At 40.1% G+C, this 20,213-nt stretch overlaps 1 protein-coding gene across 2 annotated transcripts in view; it reads left to right on the top strand.

The window, feature by feature from the left end:
• Positions 1-20,213, top strand: part of GLUD1 (glutamate dehydrogenase 1) — a 47,253-nt gene that overhangs the window by 20,109 nt on the left and 6,931 nt on the right. The window contains exons 2-11 of one of the 2 annotated variants that reach the window (XM_021713385.1): positions 762-842; positions 1,968-2,023; positions 3,592-3,655; positions 10,110-10,204; positions 14,323-14,502; positions 15,183-15,320; positions 15,513-15,650; positions 16,081-16,161; positions 18,156-18,283; positions 19,136-19,227. In XM_021713385.1, coding sequence (XP_021569060.1) covers positions 762-842; positions 1,968-2,023; positions 3,592-3,655; positions 10,110-10,204; positions 14,323-14,502; positions 15,183-15,320; positions 15,513-15,650; positions 16,081-16,161; positions 18,156-18,283; positions 19,136-19,227 — 1,053 coding nt within the window. The remainder of the gene's footprint in view (positions 1-761; positions 843-1,967; positions 2,024-3,591; positions 3,656-10,109; positions 10,205-14,322; positions 14,503-15,182; positions 15,321-15,512; positions 15,651-16,080; positions 16,162-18,155; positions 18,284-19,135; positions 19,228-20,213) is intronic. The other variant, XM_021713386.1, reaches the window with a different exon arrangement.

Genomic DNA, 20,213 nt, shown 5'->3' with positions numbered 1-20,213 from the left:
ACTAGCATTGTTGTAAGAGGCTGTGTTCGACCAGTGATTTTGTTGTTGTGAGAGACTGCATTCAGCTTCTTCAGTGAATTTTTTTGTGGCAAACAGGTGACTTGTTCTTCCACCATGACAGTGCTCCTGCCCACACTGTGCCGAGTGTTCAGCAGCTTTTGACCAAATATGGCATGAGCCCCCATGCTCCACTGTCCCTATTCACCTAATCTTGCCTCAAGCAACTTTTTTTTGTTTCCTGGGATGAAAAAAAAAGTCCCTTTGCAAATGTGGAAGAGGTGGAACAAAAAATGGCAGAAGCATTGAAATTGACAAGTTCAAAAACTTTTAAGCAGTGGGAAAAAGCGTCTTGATAGGTGTATCAAATGGAGAGTACTTTGAAGGTAACTGCAGTTTAAACATACACAGTTTTTTATAAACCAATTCCAGATATGTTCAGTCCCACCACAAAAAGGGAAAATAAAAAAGCTTTCACTGAATAAGTTGCCTTCTGAAAAGTGTAAAAAACATCCATTCCAGGGTACTTTTTGTCTTGTGAAAACATTGTTGTTACTAGCAGCTTTTCCTTTTAACTTTTTATATTGTGTAGGTTTTTTTAACTTAAGTTTGTTCTATGTGATGACAAAACAAAAATGAAAAACGTTTGTTTTAAATAAATCTTGTCTCTCTCTCTCTCTCTCTCTCTCTCTCTCTCTCTCTCTCTCTCTCTCTCTCTCTCTCTCTGTCTCTCTCTCTCTCTCTGTCTCTTTTAATACTACCAGGTATCCGTTACAGCACTGATGTGAGTGTAGATGAAGTAAAAGCTTTGGCTTCTCTGATGACATATAAGTGTGCAGTGGTTGGTAAGTGATCACCTTTGTTGCTACTAAGGACTCTTTTAGGGAACAACGTTTACATACAAGGTTACTTTTAAGATGCTATAGAAATACATCTTATCGGAAGTGATTTTTTTAACCTCTTGAAAATTGGCATTATTTCTCAATTAGTCTTGATTAAGTTTTCATCTTTTTTTTTAAGGGGAGGGTTTTTTATGGGTGCTGATTGGATTTTCTTTTCAGTGTACGTCTTTATTTTAAATCCCTTAACCTATTCTGTAAATAATTTCAAATCAGCTGGCCACGATGGCTCAATCCTGTAATCCCAGCACTTTGGGAGACCAAGGCAAGAGAATTGCTTGAATCCAGGGGTTCGAGACCAGCCTGATCAAATTGGTGAGACCTTGTCTCTACAATAAATAAATAAATAATTAGCCAAGTGTGGTGGCGTGCGCCTGTGTTTCCAGCTACTTGGAAGGCTGGGGAGTAAGTATTGCCTGAACCCAGCAGGTCAAGCCTGCAGTGGCCATGAGCATGCCATTGCACTTCAACCTGTACGACAGAGTGAGACTCCAACTAAAAAAAAAAAATTCAAGTAATACTAGAAGGATAGTAAATAGGATGTTATCTTTTAAAAGAAGTAAAGAGCACTGATTAAATATACATTATAACTTGGCTTGTGTTACAAATTTCTGTTCAATAAAATTTTATTTAAAGTATACAACATTTTGACCAGGCACGGTGGCTCAGCCTATAATCTCAACATTTTGGGAGTCTGAGGCAAGAGGATTGCCTGAGCCTGGAGGTTCAAGACCAATCTGGGCAACTTGGTGAGACCTCATTCTCTCCAATAAATCACAAAAACTAGCTGGGCGTGATGACGTGCATCTGCTGCCTATGCCCAGCATGTCGAGGCTGAAGTGGCTGTGAGCATACCACTGCATTTCAGCCTGGGCAACAAGAGTGAGACTCCAACTCAAAAATAAATAAATAAAGTAATACAACATTTTAGCAGCAATCATTGTGGGTAATCTTGAATATTCTGAAATTCAAGCATAAAGTGTCACACATTTTTGTCATTACATGGTGCTTCCTGTCATTTTATTTTTTTAAACTTTATATAGAATAACAACTTTCAGTCTTCCCTTTCAGATGTGCCATTTGGAGGTGCTAAAGCTGGTGTTAAGATTAATCCCAAGAACTATACAGTAAGTATTAAGATATTTGTGTACATGGTACATTTACACAGAACTTGAAATTACTAGACTTCTGTGTATCCTCCATAACAGTGAGGTTAATGGTTCTCATTGGTTTTCAAATGGAATGGAAAACAATTAATAATTAACTCATGGAGTGTTTTGCCATATAAAAGATTACCTGTTTAACATCTATGTCCTTTTTCATCTTCTTACTTGGTTAAAAGATAATTAATACCTTGGTATTGTTAGGCACCTGTATCCATATTTAAAAATTACCAATCTGAGGTTTTTGTGTCAGGATCTCATTACAGTGACATATATTTTAACTAATTCAGTAAAAATATTACATTTTATCCTGTCAGTTAATTAATACTAGTTGTTACAATGCTTTACATAAGTTCCAGACTTTAATGAACTGTATTAAACATAAAAAATTCATATGATTTTATTCTCTTAAAAATTCACCATTTAGCTGGGCTTAGTGGCTTTCGCCTATAACCCAGCCCTGTGGGAGGCTGAGGCAAGAGATTGCCTGAGCCCAGGAGTTTGAGACCAGCCTGGGCAACATGGCAAGATCTCATCTCTACAATAAATCAAAAAATTAGCCAGGCATGGTAGCATGTGCCTGCAGTCCCAACTACTTGGAAGGCTGAGGCAGAAGGATTGCCTGAGCCCAGGAGGTCAGCGCTGCAGTAGCCATGAACATACCACTATACCCCGGCCTGGGTGACAGATGAGACTCCAACTCAAAAAATATATATATATTCACCATTTAGGCTGGGTGTGGTGGCTCATACCTGTCATCCCCTCTTCTCTACAAAAAAAGAAAGAAAGAAAATTAGCTGCACGTGGTGTCGCATGCTTGTAGTGACAGCTACTCTAGAGACTGAGGCGGAAGGATAGCTTAAACTCAAGGGGTGGAGGCTGCAGTAAGTCAAGACTGCACCACTGAACTCCACCCTGGGCAACAGAATGAGAACCCTGACTCAAAAAAATTGACCATTTAAATGGAACTGTGGCTGGGCTTGGTGGCTCAGCCTGTAATCCAAGTACTTTGGGAGACTGAGTTGAGTGGATTGCCTGAGCCCGTAGGTTTGAGACCAGCCTGGGCAACTTGGCAAGACGTCATCCCTACAATAAGTCAAAAAAATTGGCTGAGTGTGTTAACGCGCACCTATAGTTCTGGCTACTTGGAAGGCTGAGGAGGTAGGATCACCAGAGCCCAGCAGGTCAATCCTTGGTTGGCCATGAGTGTGCTACCGCACTCCAGCATGGGCGACAGATTGAGACTCCAACTCAAAAAATAAATAAATAAATAAATGGAAATGTGCCACAGAGATGGCTCAGTGGGTCCATATTAACATAATTACATCAGTTGTCAATTAGTCTTAAAAGTTACTCTTTTTTTAATATGGGAAATTAATACCAAAAGGAACTGGAATTTGAGCCCTAGTTCTACTGTCTTGTTTTTATAACCTAATTTCTGATCCCTGTTCACTCACAAATGTCTACTCTGTGTTGATCTAAGGATTACATGAGAAGATATATGAAAATATTCCTTTTATTTTTCTTTACAGGATAATGAATTGGAAAAGATCACAAGGAGATTCACCATGGAGCTAGCAAAGAAGGGTTTTATTGGTATGTATTGCCATGTAGATTTCTGTATAAAATAGGAACGCATAAAAATTAATTTTTTTTTTTTTAGTTAGAGTCTGTCTCACTCCATTACTGAGGCTGGAGTGCAGTAGCACCATCATGGCCACCCCAGCATCGACCTGCTGGGCTCAGGTGATCTTTTCGCCTCAGCCTTCTAAGTAGCCGGAACTACAGGTGCGTGCTACCACGCCTGGCTAGTTTTTTGATTTATTGTAGAGATGAGGTCTCGCCAAACTGCCCAGGCTGTTCTCAAACCCATGGGCTCAGGCAGTCCCCTCACCTTGGCCTCCCAAAGTGCTGGGATTACAGGCTTGAGCCACCGTGCCCAGCCGAATGTAATTGTTTTAAATTAAACTCCTGCTTTTATCTCTATGTGCTTCTGAATGGAGTTGCCATTTTATTTGAGAATTTAGGTTCTGTGGCAGATTGATCAACATACCTAGGCCTGTGCATGACACATCTCTAATAGAAAGATTCGGATTCTCAGTGTTCAATGTGAACACCAGGAAGAAAGCTTTCCACCTCTTCTGTATAAAATCCCTTAAGGGTTTTGATCAGTATAGCAGTAGTGTTCGTTCTCACCTGAAACATTCAGAAAGACTTTTGAGAACTAAATATCTGAATGTAAAATATTTTTTGGCCGGGCATGATGGCTCACTACAGTAATACCAGCACTTTGAGAGGCCAAGGCAGAAGGATTGCTTGAGGCCAGGAGTTCAGGACCAGCCTGAGCAACATAGCAAGACCTCATCTCTACAAAAAAATTTAAAAAGTAGCTGGTCATGGTGGTACATGCCTGTAGTACCAGCTGCTCAGGAGATTGAGAGGAAAGGATCACCTGAGCCTAGAAGATCGAGACTGTGGTGAACCGTGAGTATGCCACTGTACTCAGGTGGACAACAGAGTGAGACCCCCAACTCAAAAAAAATTTTTTTAACTCTTTTTTTTTTTTTTTTTTGAGTTGGAGTCTCACTCTGTTGCCCAGACTAGAGTGCAGTGGCCGCTCGCAGCCACCACAGCCTCAACCTGCTGGGCTCCGGCAATCCTTCCTCCTCAGCCTTCCAAGTAGCCAAATTACAGGCATGCGCTACCATGCCTGGCTGATTTTTTGATTTATTATAGAGGTGTAGTCTCGCCGCCAAGGCAGGTCTTGAACCCGCGAACTCAGGCAATCCATTCACCTCAGCCTCCCAAAGGTGCTGGGATACAGGCTGAGCCACCAAGCCCAGCTTTAACTCTTTTTTTTAAATATGTGAAAGCAGTTTTTACAACAGCAGTCCTAGTATTCCTAAAACAGTGAGAAATCTGATGCATCTTGAAACTGGAGGTTTTAAATGGGCATAGCTGTCCCTTTAAAGTGGTTGGAACGCACTCCTATAATTCCAGCTACTTGGAAGGCTGAGGCGGAAGGATCGCCAGAGCCCAGCAGGTTGAGGCTTCAGTGGCTGTGAGAGTGCCACTGCACTGCACTCCAGCCTGGGTGATAGAGTGGGACTCCACCTCAAAAAAAATTATAATAATAAATAAATAAATAAAGTGGTGGGAGCAGGCAGCAAAGCTAATATGATTGCTCACTTCGCCATCACTCAGAATTCCTGAGACTCCTACTATTTTGTGGAATCTTTTGCAAAACATACTAAATTTGTGAGGATACTATTCTTCATTTGCTTGATTTTTTAAATCTTAATACCGATTATCTGTGTTTATATATTCTTTCGTATGAGATCTGAATATTCTTTTGTATGATATATAAATATTTGTCATTTAATTTTCAAACAATTTAAGTCTTTTTATATATTTTTCTTGGTCTAGAAAGCTTCTAGTTTATTTGAATAAAATACACAAAATTACTTAATAGAAAACTTGCCCTATTGACATTATTAAACAAATTAAAAATTTATTAAATAGGAAAGAGAATTTCTCTGCTTTCTCTTGTGTTTTTCTTCCCCAACATCCCCCACACCATTGACAAGTTCCTATGAAATTAAGCTGTTCATATTTTGAATTTTGCCCCATTTTTAGGAAAAAGACGTGAAATAAATAACCTAATATAGAAGTAAGATAGATAACACTACAACTTCCCTAGATTTGGCCTATTTTTCATCATTTAAAAGACATGGGTTCAGCACTACTGTGAACTTGTGTATTGTTGCACAGAGGCATGTTAACATGAGTTAATTATTTCACTCACCCTTTTATAGGAATACCTCCTAATTCTGAGATATGGTGATTTGAAGTCATGTTTAGCCTGTTAATAGCCTTGTAATTTTTTTTTTTTTTTGAGTTGGAGTCTCACTCTGTCGCCCAGACTGAAGTGCAGTGGCCGCTACTGGCCACCGCAGCCTTGGCCTGCTGGGCTCCGGCGATCCTTCTGCCTCAGCCTTCCAAGTAGCCGGAATTACAGACGTGCGCTACCACTCCCGGCTGATTTTTCGATTTATTTTAGAGATGAGGTCTCACTGCCCAGGTGGGTCTCGAACCCGCGGGCTCAGGCAATCCACTCACCTCAGCCTCCCAAAGGCGCGGGATTACAGGCTGAGCCACCTAGCCCGGCACCTTGTAATTTTTTATATGATATTTCCTCGTCACTTAAACCTCAGACATATTTAATAATCTTGAATGGTTTCAGACTATTCGCTCATACCTACTGCCCGTATCTCGAGTGTCTCCAGCTTAACTTTATCGATCTTGACAAGTAGCTTATTATTCCAAAGATTAAAAAGTGGTTCATTAGAACACTGAAAGAAAGCAAAGCTTAGATAGTAGTAATTTTTTTTTTCCCTTGAATGGGAGTCTCGCTTTGTCACCCAGGCTGGGGTACAGTAGTACACTTACGATCACTGCAACCTCGGCCCACTGGGTTCAGGCAATCCTTCTGCCTCAGTCTCCAGGTAGCTGGAACTGCATGCACATGCCATTATGCTGGCTAATTTTTTTATTTTTATTGTAGAAATGAGGTTTCACGAAGTTGCCCAGGCTGGTCTTGTACCCTGGACTCAGGCAATCCTCTTGCCTCCACCTGTCAAAGTGCTGGGATTACAGGCATGAGCCACTGTTCCTGGCTGTAATTTGATTTCTTTACTTGTGTGCAAATGCCTCGTTAACCTATGATGCAGCTTCACTGATGCCTGGGCCCAGAACACTTTGTAGCCTAAGAGCAGAAAGGGTATTTTCTCTCACTTAGGCAAAGCTTCAACATTGATGTCACTTATGTTATTTTCTGACTTCCCTTTCCACAGAGAGTTTCAGGGTGAGGCTCAGAACTGAGTCTGAGCTCTGACCCTGTCATATTGTGTCAGTATAAGGTCAGCTTGTGAATGTTCTGCAAAAAAAGAAAAAGGAGCTAGGATTTTTATAGGGATTACATTGAATCTGCAGACTGATTTTTGGACTATTTCTATCTCAGTCATATGAAATCTTCTGATCTTGAATATGGGATGTCTTTCCATTTATTTAGGTTTCTTTGATTTTTTTTTTTCAATGATGTTTTATAGTTGTCAGTGTAGAAGACTTACAATTAAGTATTTTATTCCTCTTTTTGCTGTTGTAAGGGATGTTGGTATGTAGTTCTCTTGTAATGTCTTGGTCCAGTCTTTATAACAGGCTAATACTGACCTCATAGAGTGAGTTGGTAAATGTTCCTTCCTCTTGTGTTTTTGGAAAAGCTTTTGAAATGTTGATGTTAATTCTTTTGTATGAGTTTAGATACTCCCTTTGTAAACTATAAAGTTCTCCTACAGGTCCCTGATGTCTCCACCCTTCTCATGTTCCTGAATCTCCATGCACCAAAAATACTTTTAGCTCTTAACCTATTCTTATATTTTATTAGAGCAGTTGCTTTTTAAATAAAGATGGTCTTCTGTCTCAGACTTGTTCTCCATATATTTGAGAATTTATGTTATTCAGGAATTTCAGGAATTACTTATAATCTGTGCATCCCTGTACGTTGATTTTATATGGAGTAAAAAACTAATAAATCTAATAATTGATACTTTGTGATTTTTGTTGGGGTGGGGGAAGCTATTTCACCTTTAGCATGTTTAGACTGATGTTTTTGAGAAAACATTTATCATTATGTTTCTAATTTACAAACTAGGCACCTCAGACTTGTTACTCACTAAAGCCCTTCTCTAATTGGACTTGTCATTTGAGACAACAAGCTCATTTAACCCTTAATGTTCCTAAAAACAAGCATAACTCTTTTATAGATACATCTAGAAGGACTCAGGAGCAATTTTTCATTTGTGCCTTGGGAGAAAAAGAAATTTTTAAGTCGGGGTCTCAGTCTATCACCCAGTCTGAAGTGCAGTGACACAGTCATAGCTCACCACAGCCTTGAACTCCTGGCCTCAAGAGATCCTCCCACCTCCACTTTGTGGAGATGAGTTCTCACTGTGTTGCCCAGGCTGGTCTCAAACTTCTGGACTCAAGAGTCTTCCTTCCACTGTTTCCCAAAGTGCTGGGATTACAGGCATGAGCCACTGGGCCAGGCTTGAGAAAAGGAATACATTTAAACAAGGTTGTACTGACCTCCAGCAGAGGTATGTTACTCTAAAGGAATGGAAAGTAAGCAAATAGGAGTGCTAGAGCCCTTTTGTAGGTGGATGAGGGAGGCTAGAATATGGCATTAATCCTTCCAAGTAAGAGTGTTGTGTGGGGTGAGGGCAGGTTAGACTTAATGAGATTTATAAGGTAACTGAAGGAAAGGGTGCTAAAACTTAGGAGAGTTACAGATGGAGTGGAGGATGGGAGAATGGGAATATAAAAAGCAGACCTGGACTATTTCAAAGTTATTTTAGGCCAGCCCTATGCCATTCCTTAAGCCAGTTTACCCAAGTTATTCAAAGAAGTATATTATGCAAGATCTGGGTCCCTGAATTGGAGAAAAGCAATAAAATATACCTATTCTGTTGGCTAAAAAGTAAAAATTATAGGAAAAACTTAAGTACAGCCCTTAGAACTTTATGTTCTGAGGAGACTTAATACCTTAATCATTTTTAGAATTGTGTTTTTTAATAAAGAAATGAACTCATAGTATAAAATTGAAATAATAAGGTTATAAATAAGGCTGAAATCCAGAGAATACACAGTGAATAAGTTTGTATGTATCCTCCTAAACCTCTGCATACATATTTATAGGTGTATAGATAGAAATAGAGGGGCCGGGCACGGTGGCTCACACCTATAATCCCAGCACTTTGGGAGACTGAGGTGAGAGGATTACGTGAGCCCACAGGTTCAAGACCAGCCTAGACAACTGGGTAAGACCCTCATCTCTACAATAAATCAAAAAAGTAATCGGGCGTGACAGTACATGCCTGTAGTTCCAGCTACTTAGAAGACTGAGGCGGAAGGATCACATGAGCCCAGCAGGTCGAGGCTTTGGTGGCTGTGAGCATGCCACTGCACTCAGACAGAGTGGGCGACAGAGTGAGACTCCAACTCATACACACATACACACACACACAAAAGCAATAGAGAGAGGGAAAAGAGGGAAAGAAAGAATTTTATGTAAATGGGAACATATTATATATTATACATGTTTTATGAAACCTGCCTTTTTCTACATGTATGTTTTGGTGATTTCAAGTAATTTACATGGATATAAGTCATCCTTTTTAATGGTGGTTTAGTACTTCTTTTTACAGGTATACCATATTTCATTTAATTGACATGCTAGATAATTAAGTTGTTTTATTTTTATCATTTTTGAGAGGAGTATTTCTGTGCCTTTACAGATTTGAGTAAGTATCATTTAACACATTTTATTAGAGATCTCATTGTGGCCATCAGTATTAGTGCTGTCAGTGGTATCTGTTGCTGCCTTTAAGCTAACTTCTTATTATTCTCAAGCTTTTTAATTTGCTGTGATTTAAAGCCAAGGCCTTAAACTTTTTGTATATGTAAAGTGTTGAATAATAGGTCAGAGCAATATTCTTGCACAAGTAAAAGCATTATGGGGCTTAACAAGGTTACTTCAGCAGTGTGACTTTCTACTCTCATTTTCTACTTGGTAAGGAGGGCTTACACCCCTCAAAGCAGCATATGACTATACTGTCCCATACACATATATTCCCTAACCATAATAATCCTGCTTATTTAGGGCAAGATGGTACTGCTAACTCTAATTGCAATTTAGGGAACTGAGGTCAGGAGAGGCTAAACTGATTAGCCTGTGGTCACACACTCAGAAATCCTATGGAGTGGCTTATGTCTTGTGCAAACATAACAGCAAGTAAATGCTAGTGGGAGAAATTACCTTGTAATGTTGTGTGTATCTAAGTTTTGTAGTAAAACATTTGACTTTGATTAGTTTCCTCAGTGAGATCTAAAGTTTTCTAGTCATGGTGACTTTGTTATTGTAGAGAATTATAAAGATCTTTGTGTTTGAGAAGAGTAAAAAAACTGGTGCACTGCCCTTTCCCTGTGCCCCCAGGTCCTGGCATTGATGTGCCTGCCCCGGACATGAGCACAGGCGAGCGAGAGATGTCCTGGATAGCTGACACCTATGCTAGCACCATAGGGCACTATGTGAGTACCCACCGGGAGACCCAAGACTTTTAATTTGCTGTCTACAGGAAGTAACAATTGGAGTGATTATTTGAGAAGTCGAAAGAGTTGAGAATCCCTGGGTTTTTCTCCTCCTCCTCCTCTTCAGTTATAATCTTGTTGTGTACATTATTACCTCTGTTTCTCTTCTTCACCTGTAAATGTAGTGAACACAGATGGAGCCTTTACTTACATGCTGCCTGTACTGGGCACTTCACCAATCAGGGCAGCGCATTCTGCTGAGACACTAGAACATAAATCAAGAAGCATTCGTTCATTACTGTCTTTTCCCTCAGAGAGCTTTCATTTGAAGAAGAACTAAGACACATAAGCAGATAACGTATGGAAATAGTGCAGTGCAAGGGTAGAGAGTTAAGAGTTCCTGAAAGAAGGTTTTCTCAGAGATATTTGAGCTAGACCTTGAAAATGGGTAGAATTTGAACATCTGGAGATTTGAGGGATAAGAGGAAGAAAAACAGTGCTCAAATTGTCTGGAGGTAAGGAATATTTACTTATATAGGTAATAGAAAACAAGAGTGAAGGAGTGAGCAATGATAAAAATACCAAGCCCTAGTGTTTCTGTTCATTTGGTTTGAAAAACAGAAACATGCCAGGCACGGTGGCTCATGCCTGGAATCCCAGCATTTTGGGAGGCTGAGGCAAGAGGGTTGCCTGAGCTTAAGGGTTCAAGACCAGCCTGAAAACATGGTGAGACCTTGTCTCTACAATAAATCAAAAAATTAGCTGGGCGTGGTGGTTCACGCCTGTAGTTCCAGCTACTTGGGAGGCTGAAGCAGAAGGATCGCCTGAGTCCATTGGGTCAAGGCTATGGTGGCTGTGAGCATGCCACTGCACTCCAACCTGGGTGATAGAGTGAGACTCTGACTCAAAAAAAAAAACATATAAGGAGTAGGAAGAAAAATGGAGTTGGAAAAGATAGCATGCCTACTATGTTTAAGGCCAAGCATAAGCAAGGTGTTCGCTACAATTGAGATAAATGCTGTAAGTTGTTTTGAAGCTGTGAAGAATAATGGACCCGACCAAGTCTTCAGAGGTACAGTCAGAAAAAGCTTCCTAGGAGATGTAACTTTCTGGTCTGCATTCTGAAAGGTATGTGGACATGGACCAGGGGAAGTTTTGATGGCAAGTGTTTTGGAGGCAGAAGAAAGCATCTGGGTAAGGGTTCTGAAGTTTATAAGCAGAGTGAACTCGGGATGCAAGGCTAAGGGATGACAGTTGTGGCCAGAGTCGAGAAAGTGGAGGGAAGTTAGAAACACTAGTAAAAGGAGAGTCAGGCCACGTAACTGCCTGGTAGGTGACAGGAAGGTGCTTGTCCTGAAAACAGAGGGAAACTAGTGAAGAACTTATTGTAACTATGTGTGTGACACAGCCGAGTGGGCATTTTGAACCTCAACTATGTGCATTGGAGAATGGGATTATTGAGAGCCGGAGACCATTCCAGGGCCCAGATTGTAAAGGAATGTGAAGAGGGAAGTAGGATATGGGGTGTAGCCTCCACCTAAGAAGAATGGCACAGCAAAAAGCAGAAAGAATACAGCTTGAGAGGCTGTGGATCACAGATTCACTGGTGCAAGAAATAGACAGTGCAGAATAGTTGCAGGATGATAGACATAGCAAAGTACTCCAAGGGAATAAAGGTGTGGGAAACTTTTTCTTTTAAAGGCCCTAGTGGAAAATGGGCCTTGGAGAAGAGGAAGAATGTGAGTTTGAGCACATTTCCTGAGGTGATGTCTTGCTGTGATTGGGAGCATGAACTATCTACCTGAATTCCAACCCAGACTCCTTCCCCACCAGCTCTGTAATCTGAGAGCCTCTGCCTCAGTTTCCTCATATGTAAAATGATTCTAATAATAGAACCTACCTTGAGAGATTGTCATGAGAATTAGTTGAATAATGGACTCATGCACTTAGAATAATACACAGCCCTTAGCAAGCATCAGAGCGTAAATATGTATTAGCATTATATCAGGTAAATTATACAACTACCCTGAAATAAAACAGGAGCAGTATTAGATCCTTCAACGAATTATGGTTTGACTTCCATTCCCAATAAGGACACTTAGCCATCTGTCACCTTTTTGTGTTAAATGAGCTCTGGGTATGGTGGTCTCATGTTCTTTTTAAGCAAGACACTAGATTGAGTAATGCAAACTAGTAGGTTGTGTGTTATTATTCATAGCTCGTTCTCAAGGATCACAGCAAAAGAAAGCTTTGTGAGGCACTGCCCCCTAACCCTTGAACTACTCCGGTAAAAGTTTTTCTTCTTTAAGTGATAAGAAATTCAAAATCAAGGCCTATGGTAAGGAGGCCATAGTTCTTATTACTTACTTCTTGATAGGAACTGGAATCATGCAGCTCCCTTTGTCTAGCCCCACCTAGAAGTATGTTGGTGGTGGGAGAGTGTGTTCTCCCCTGGGCTTCCAAGACCATTAGGTATGCTGGGGAGCCTGGCAGTTGGCACCAGGCCTGACCTCAGACAGTATTTCCTTCAGCTCCAACATTTGCATTTTCACTGTTCAAAAGCATTTGGCACTCAGTTTACAATTCTGTATTCATAAGTGTTAATTATTCATGAATGCTAACTGTGGGAAAACTACTAATTCTATAAATCATTTTACTAGACTACTTTTTACTTGCTTCCATTCTTTGTTGGCAGTTACAAGAAATAGAATTCTATGTTCTCCGTAAAAATATTTAAGCAATACAGGTCACTTTTTAACTCACCCAGCTGGAACATAGGGATATGACAGCAAGGGTTAGAGATATGGTGTGAAGTGAAGCTCTTAATCTTGTTTACATGAGTAGCAAATTGCTTCAACAAGTTTATTGAATAGCTCATACTTGTCACTGATTTAAAATTTTATATTGGTTTTCATTTTATATTGATTTCCTGCATATAATAAGACTGTCTTGGCTGGGCATGGTGGCTCATGCCTATAATCCCAGCACTTTGGGAGGCCGAGGTAGAAGGATTGCTTGAGCCCAGGAATTTGAGACTAGCCTGGGCAACATAATGAGACTTCGTCTCCTAGTTAGGCGTGGTGGCACACACACATTCCCAGCTATGCAGGAGGCTGAGGTGAGGGATTATTTGAGCCCAGGAGGCTGAAGCTACAGGGAACTGTGATTGCACTACTGCACTCCAGCCTGGGTAACAGAGTAAGACCTTGTCTCAAGAAAAAGAAAAAAAAAAACCTCTCTAGTTTCTCTGTTCCACTGAGTGATTTGTTTATTCTGTAGTGTTCTTATTGCATGTTTATAATATATTTGATGCTTTGGAATGGACGTTCTTCCAAGCTCCCGTTCTGCTTCTTTTTTTTTTTTTTTTTTTGTAAATTTGCTTGTTTCTAAACAAGAATATAGGCACATCCTCAATTCAAAGAGAACAGAAAGATGGGTGGTGAAGACTGTTAACCCCCATCTCCATGTCGCAGAGGTAGCTACTGCTACCAAGGGTATTCTGTCACACATAATCACAGAACTCTGTCTTGCTCACATGTGCCTTTTGTTTTTTAATTCCTTGAGTATTTTTGTTAATTCACTCATGTAGATGAACTTGAGTAAAGTCTTTTAAAATTTCTTTTAAAAAGTCTGATTTTATTGAGTTTCTAGATTAGTTTGGCAGAGTAACATTGAGTCTTCCCAACTGAGAACATTTTAATGCCACTTCCTGTCTCACGCTGTATTTTGGTGACATGTTGAAATCTTATAGTAGGTTTAAAAATACTTACATGAGTGTACCCTGACTTGATAAGTTTTAAATATTTGAAGTAATAATTGCTTTAAGCTGAACTATGTCTACTTTTATAGTGTTGCTATTTGTACTTACTTGATTCCAGATTCCCAAACTCTTCCATTGTATAATTTCTATGGAAATTATTTCTATGGAAAGCTGAAAAAGTGAGACATGTATTTATTGGTGAACGTCTACCTTAAACATACTCACGCACATATACACACTCCTAGTGAGCTTATTTTTAGTTCAGTGAGAATGTGCTTTGACTTTAAGTTATTATACTGATTCATCATAGACATTAGACTTTACATTTCACTCTTTAAATTATGGCTCCCTCATACAGGATATTAATGCACATGCCTGTGTTACTGGTAAACCCATCAGTCAAGGAGGCATCCACGGGCGCATCTCTGCTACTGGCCGGGGCGTTTTCCATGGGATTGAAAATTTCATCAATGAAGCGTCTTACATGAGCATTTTAGGAATGACACCAGGGTTTGGAGATAAAACATTTGTTGTTCAGGTAAGAAAAGATTTATTTTCTTCGTATCTGATGACATTACGTTTTTTAATGTCTTTAGAATTGCAATTTTAAAATGTAGTTATTTTGAATCTTCTAAATTTTAGAGTGGTTGTTTTTAGAGTAATGTAGTCTTTATTTTTTTGAACTTTGGTAAGAGAACTAGAACTGATTTAAGAATTTCTTAAATTCAAACTTGAAATTGTATCCAGAAAGGAAGATCTCTTAACATAATTTCCTAAAAGTGTTATGAGTATACAGAAAGATCTGCTTGTTGATCCAAACTTGTTTGCTGTATTAACGTGTATTTCACTAGAAGAATCTGAATTAAGTTGAACATTAAAATAGAATTTGTATTCCTTCAAATTGCCTTTTTATAACCATAGCATATCTCATCATCAAGGACTGAGGACCTTATTGTGTGGCTAACACCACTGCCATTTTTTTATAAGCTAAAGTAAACCTCTTGAAGACTCATTACAGATAATAAAGGGCTGGTTCCACATTCTTAAACACAGAGTTTTATTATTCGTAAGAAGCCAATTAGTACACTGTTTCTTTTGGCAAAGGCTTTTGAGAATTGCTTCTAAACTAACAGAATGTGGATTTACATTGGTCAAAACATGACTTACTATTTGCACAAAGACTTTAATATTTGTGTCTTGTATAATTATTCTTCACAGGGATTTGGTAATGTGGGCCTGCACTCTATGAGATATTTACATCGTTTTGGTGCTAAATGTGTTGGTGTTGGTGAATCTGATGGGAGTATATGGAATCCAGATGGTATTGACCCGAAGGAACTGGAAGACTTCAAATTGGTGTGTTAATCTGTTATCTGATGAATTTGATCATCCTGAGCCTTGTAAAGTTGAAATAAGTCTTGTTTTAAATCTACTTTCATTGTTTAAATGTAGCTAAAGAACTCTTGATATATTTTTATCACATAGGCACTAAATGTAAACATTTAAATGCTGGTAGAGCCATTAATTCTGATTTTCAATCAATTACAGCAACATGGATCCATTCTGGGCTTCCCCAAGGCAAAGCCCTATGAAGGAAGCATCTTGGAGGCTGACTGTGACATACTGATCCCAGCTGCCAGTGAGAAGCAGTTGACCAAATCCAACGCACCCAGAGTCAAAGCCAAGGTGAAAGCATCATAGCAACCAGAACCAACAATATCCATGTGAATGACATTGGTGGTAGGGTAGGCATAGAAAAATCTGAGTTTCTTCTCTTTTTGTAACAGCTTTTTGGCATATAATTTGTGTACTGTATAGTTCACTTACTTAAAATATACAATTTGATGGATTTTAGTCTATTCAGAGTTATATAACCATTACCGTGGGTTTCCTCTGAAACCAAACTTCCAAAAAGTAGTTAAGAAAAATAGGGAAACAGAGAGGTAAAAAGTAATCTTATATACTTTGTAGAGCAAAAAACCGTTATTAATTTAATTTTAACTGATATTATGCTTCTCCCCACAGCCCTCTGTTCATATACGCACATCTCTTACCCTCAGTGGAGGGGATTTGACGGTGTTGTTGGCATTTCTCTATGTTCCTGACTCTCTTACAGATCATTGCTGAAGGTGCCAATGGGCCAACAACTCCAGAAGCTGATAAGATCTTCCTGGAGAGGAACATTATGGTTATTCCAGTAAGTCATCTGTGTTTATCAGACTTTATATGTACTTGAAGTCCTAATTGTCTTTTGCAAGGAGTTGAAAGGAAGAGAGAAATTTTGAGTCTCTGAAGCTGTAGTGAATTCTTCATCTTTATTTTTGCTTTTAAGAAAATATAGATTAGCCGGGCGTGGTAGTGCGCGCCTGTAGTTCCAGCTCTTGGAAGGCTGAGGTGGAAGAATCGCCGGAGCCCACCAGGTCGAGCCTGCTGTGGCCGGGAGCGGCCACTGCACTCCAGTCTGGGCGACAGAGTGAGACTCCAACTCAAAAAAAAAAAAAAGAAAGAAAATATAGAGCCGGGCTTGGTGGCTCAGCCTGTAATCCTGCGCCTTGGGAGGCTGAGGTGAGTGGATTGCCTGAGTCCGCGGGTTCGAGACCTGCCTGGGCAACTTGGCGAGACCTCATCTCTTCAGTAAATCAAAAAATCAGCCGGGCGTGGTAGCACGCGCCTGTAGTTCCAGCTACTTGGAAGACTGAGGCGGAAGGATTGCTGGAGCCCAGCAGGTCGAGGCTGCAGTGGCCAGGAGCAGCCACCACACTCCAGTCTGGGCGACAGAGTGAGACTCCAACTCAAAAAAAAAAAAAAAAAAAAAAAAAAAAACAAAATATAGTAGGGCCAGGTACAGTGTCTCATACCTGTAATCCCAGCACTTTGGGAGGCCAAAGCAGAAGGATTGCTTGAGCCCAGCAGTTCAATACCAGCCTAGGCAATGCAGCAAGACCTTCTCGCTACAAAAAAAAAAGCCAGACATAGTGGCACACCCAGCTACTCAGGAGGCTGAGACAGGAGGATTGCTTGATCTCAGGAATTTGAGACTGTGGTGAGCTGTGATTGTGCCAGTGCACTCCAGCCTGGGCAACAGAGCGAGACTCCAACTCAAAAAGAAAAGGAAAACATAGCCGGGTGTGGTAGCGCACACCTGTAGTTCCAGTTACTTGGAAGGCTGAGGTGGAAGGATCGCCAGAGCCCAGCAGGTTGAGGCTGCGGTGGCCGGGAGCGGCCACTGCACTCCAGTCTGGGCAACAGAGTGAGACTCCAACTCAAAAAAAAAAGAAAGAAAGAAAAAACAGACGCATGGCTAATATAATAAACTTGTCACTTTTCACTTTGACCTGAGCACTTATTCCTACTTCAGCCTTTTTCTTGAGTATGTAGTTAGCCTCCTAAGAGTCTGGTTATATAAATGTATATTGTGCTAGAAACACTATTGTATCAAACTCTTAAGATTTTCTATGTGGTTCCTAACCTTATGTATTTTAAGTGTTCCTTACTGGTTGAATCAGAAAGCTAGTAAGAGGAACCTCATGCTCATGTTCTTTAGCAGGTAACACTGAACGTAGGTCTACACCAAAAGGTTACTGTAAGTTAGTGTGGGCTTGGGATGCATTTTTAAGAATCCCTTTGCTGAAAGCACTTAAGACATTTAATATAACTGAAATAGACACTCGTTAGGCAACGGGAGAAGGGTGCTAATCTTCTGGTAAGATACCCTATGGACAGTCCAATCCAGTGGTTGGTAGGCAAGCAACTTAGGCTGAAAACTTAGGGTAGAGAAAAGGCTCTAACCAAAGTTGATCAAATACTTGATTAGTAAGCCAAAAAAAATTGGTTCTTTTTCCTAAATGGAAAAAACTTTAGATGAATTGAGAAGCGGGGAGATGTTAAATTAGCAGCCTGATACTACTGGGTGTCGTGGCTCACACCTGTAATCCCAGCACTTTCAGATGCAGAGGCAAGAGGATTGCCTGAGTCCAGGGGGTTCAGGACCAGCCTGGGCTATTTGGTGAGACGTCATGTCTACAATAAATAAAAAAGTTAGCCGGGTGTGGTGGTACATACCTGTGGTTCCAGCTACTATCTAAGATATTTTTGAATATGTGAAATTCAGTCAAGCTTGATATTAATATTGAGTTCTTAGGTTCATCTTTTAATTTCTTTGGTGTCTTCCTGTCACATTTTTGTATATAGGATCTCTACTTGAATGCTGGAGGAGTGACAGTATCTTACTTTGAATGGTTGAAGAATCTAAATCATGTCAGCTATGGCCGTTTGACCTTCAAATATGAAAGAGATTCCAATTACCATTTGCTCAGTGAGTTCCAATAATCTTATTTTCCAGAACTAATCTTTTGGTCTAGCTAAAAGCCTGGGAAAAGATACACTTGAAATCTGGACATGGTGGCTCACCTGTAATTCCAGCACTTTGGAAGGCAGAGGCAAGAGAATTGCCTGAGTAGTACTTTTCCCTTTGTTAATCATAGAGATTAGACTTAGACCAAAAATATTCAATTTTTAATGAATATTCAGTGTATTAACTCCAAAATATGCTTGTTTCAGATTTTTAGTCTATGATGTAATGTTCCCAGAACATAATTTACAAGTTATTAATACTATAAAAACTGTGATTTTAAAGCATGAACTCCATTGTTGATACACACCCATTTCTGTCTCTGGTTGCTCTTAGTGAAGACCTATCTAGTATAAGAATTTTTTAAGTCTTCTGATGAGAATACTTGTTTTTCTTTGACTAGAGTAAGCGCCACAATTAAGAGTAGAATTTCTCATCAAGCTGAAATAAGACCAAGACCTCCAACTGAGTTTCTGTGCTCAGCCCACTCTGAGAATCTGGGTGAAGTGTTCCTTCTATTTCCTTTTCTTTTTCCCTAAGCATTTTCTTTTTAACAGAGCCAAAGCAAAACCCTGGTAATGGGTGTTATGGAAACAGAGCAGTGACCTAAATTCACATTGATATAGGAAATTGGCCAGTGTTTTATTCCTATTTAACTGAGTTTTAAATGATTAACCCTATTATATCATTAGTGTTGAAGATTTTTAATACTTTGTGTTAGTTTTTGGGTTACAGATATAGTTTGAGGCTACTTTCGGTTCTACTTCACTTTGTTTTCTATTAGCAATATCTTATTTTGATCTCTTGGTTTATTTTATAGTGTCTGTTCAAGAGAGTTTAGAAAGAAAATTTGGAAAGCACGGTGGAACTATTCCCGTTGTACCCACAGCAGAGTTCCAAGACAGGATATCGGTGAGTGTGGCAACCCCAGAGTTGGACTTTACATGAAATTCCTGCTTTTTCCTTCAGACAGAACCTGGTGGGTTGATTTGAGCCGAGGGGTGATAATCAGCATGACAGTAATTGTATGACATGTGTTTTGTACCTTCCCCTTTCTTTTTTTCTTTTTTTTTTTTTTAGTTGGAGTCTCACTGTGTCGCCCAGACCGGAGGGCAGTGGCCGCTCCCGGCCACCACAGCCTTGACCTGCTGGGCTCCGGTGATCCTTCCGCCTCAGCCTTCCAAGTAGCCGGGAATTACAGGCATGCGCTACCACGCCCAGCTGATTTTTTGATTTATTGTAGAGATGAGGTCTCGCTGCCCAGGCGGGTCTCGAACCCGTGGGCTCAGGCAATCCACTTACCTCAGCCTCCCAAAGGCACGGGATTATAGGCTGAGCCACCGAGCCCGGCCCCTTCCCCTTTCTTTATGTCCTGAAACTAGAGTAAGAGGCCTGGTGCAGTGACTCATGCCTGTAATCCCAGCACTTTGGGAGGCAAAGGCAGGAGATTGCCTGAGTCCATGGGTTCGAGACCAGCCTGGGCAACTTCATGAGATCTTATCTCTATAATATATCAAAAAAGTAGTTGGGCGTGGTGGTGCGTGCCTGTTGTTCCAGTTACTTGGAAGACTGAGGTGGAAGGATCTCCTGAGCCCAGCAGGTCAAGGTTGCAATGACTGTGAGGGTGCCACTGCACTCCAGTGTGGGCGACAGAGTGAGATTATGACTAAATAAATAAACAGATAAACAAACTGGAGTAAAAATCCTAGTGACTAATAATAGATTTAAAATAAATAAGAGTTCTGTTTTTGGTACTTTTACAATGCAAAAATGTCTTAACAGTGATTCTGACATAATCATTAAGAATTATTATGGGGGATTTTGTTGTTTTTTAGAGGTGAGTTTGTTTCACTCTGTTACCCAGTCTAATCTCAAACTCCTGGGATCAAGTGATCCTC

Source organism: Carlito syrichta, unplaced genomic scaffold (genome assembly GCF_000164805.1).
Source record: "Carlito syrichta isolate Samal-C Ts95f unplaced genomic scaffold, Tarsius_syrichta-2.0.1 Scaffold304516, whole genome shotgun sequence".
Classification (NCBI taxonomy): domain Eukaryota; kingdom Metazoa; phylum Chordata; class Mammalia; order Primates; family Tarsiidae; genus Carlito; species Carlito syrichta.
Note: the sequence above shows the minus strand (reverse complement) of the source record. Positions and strands in the feature narration are given on the sequence as shown.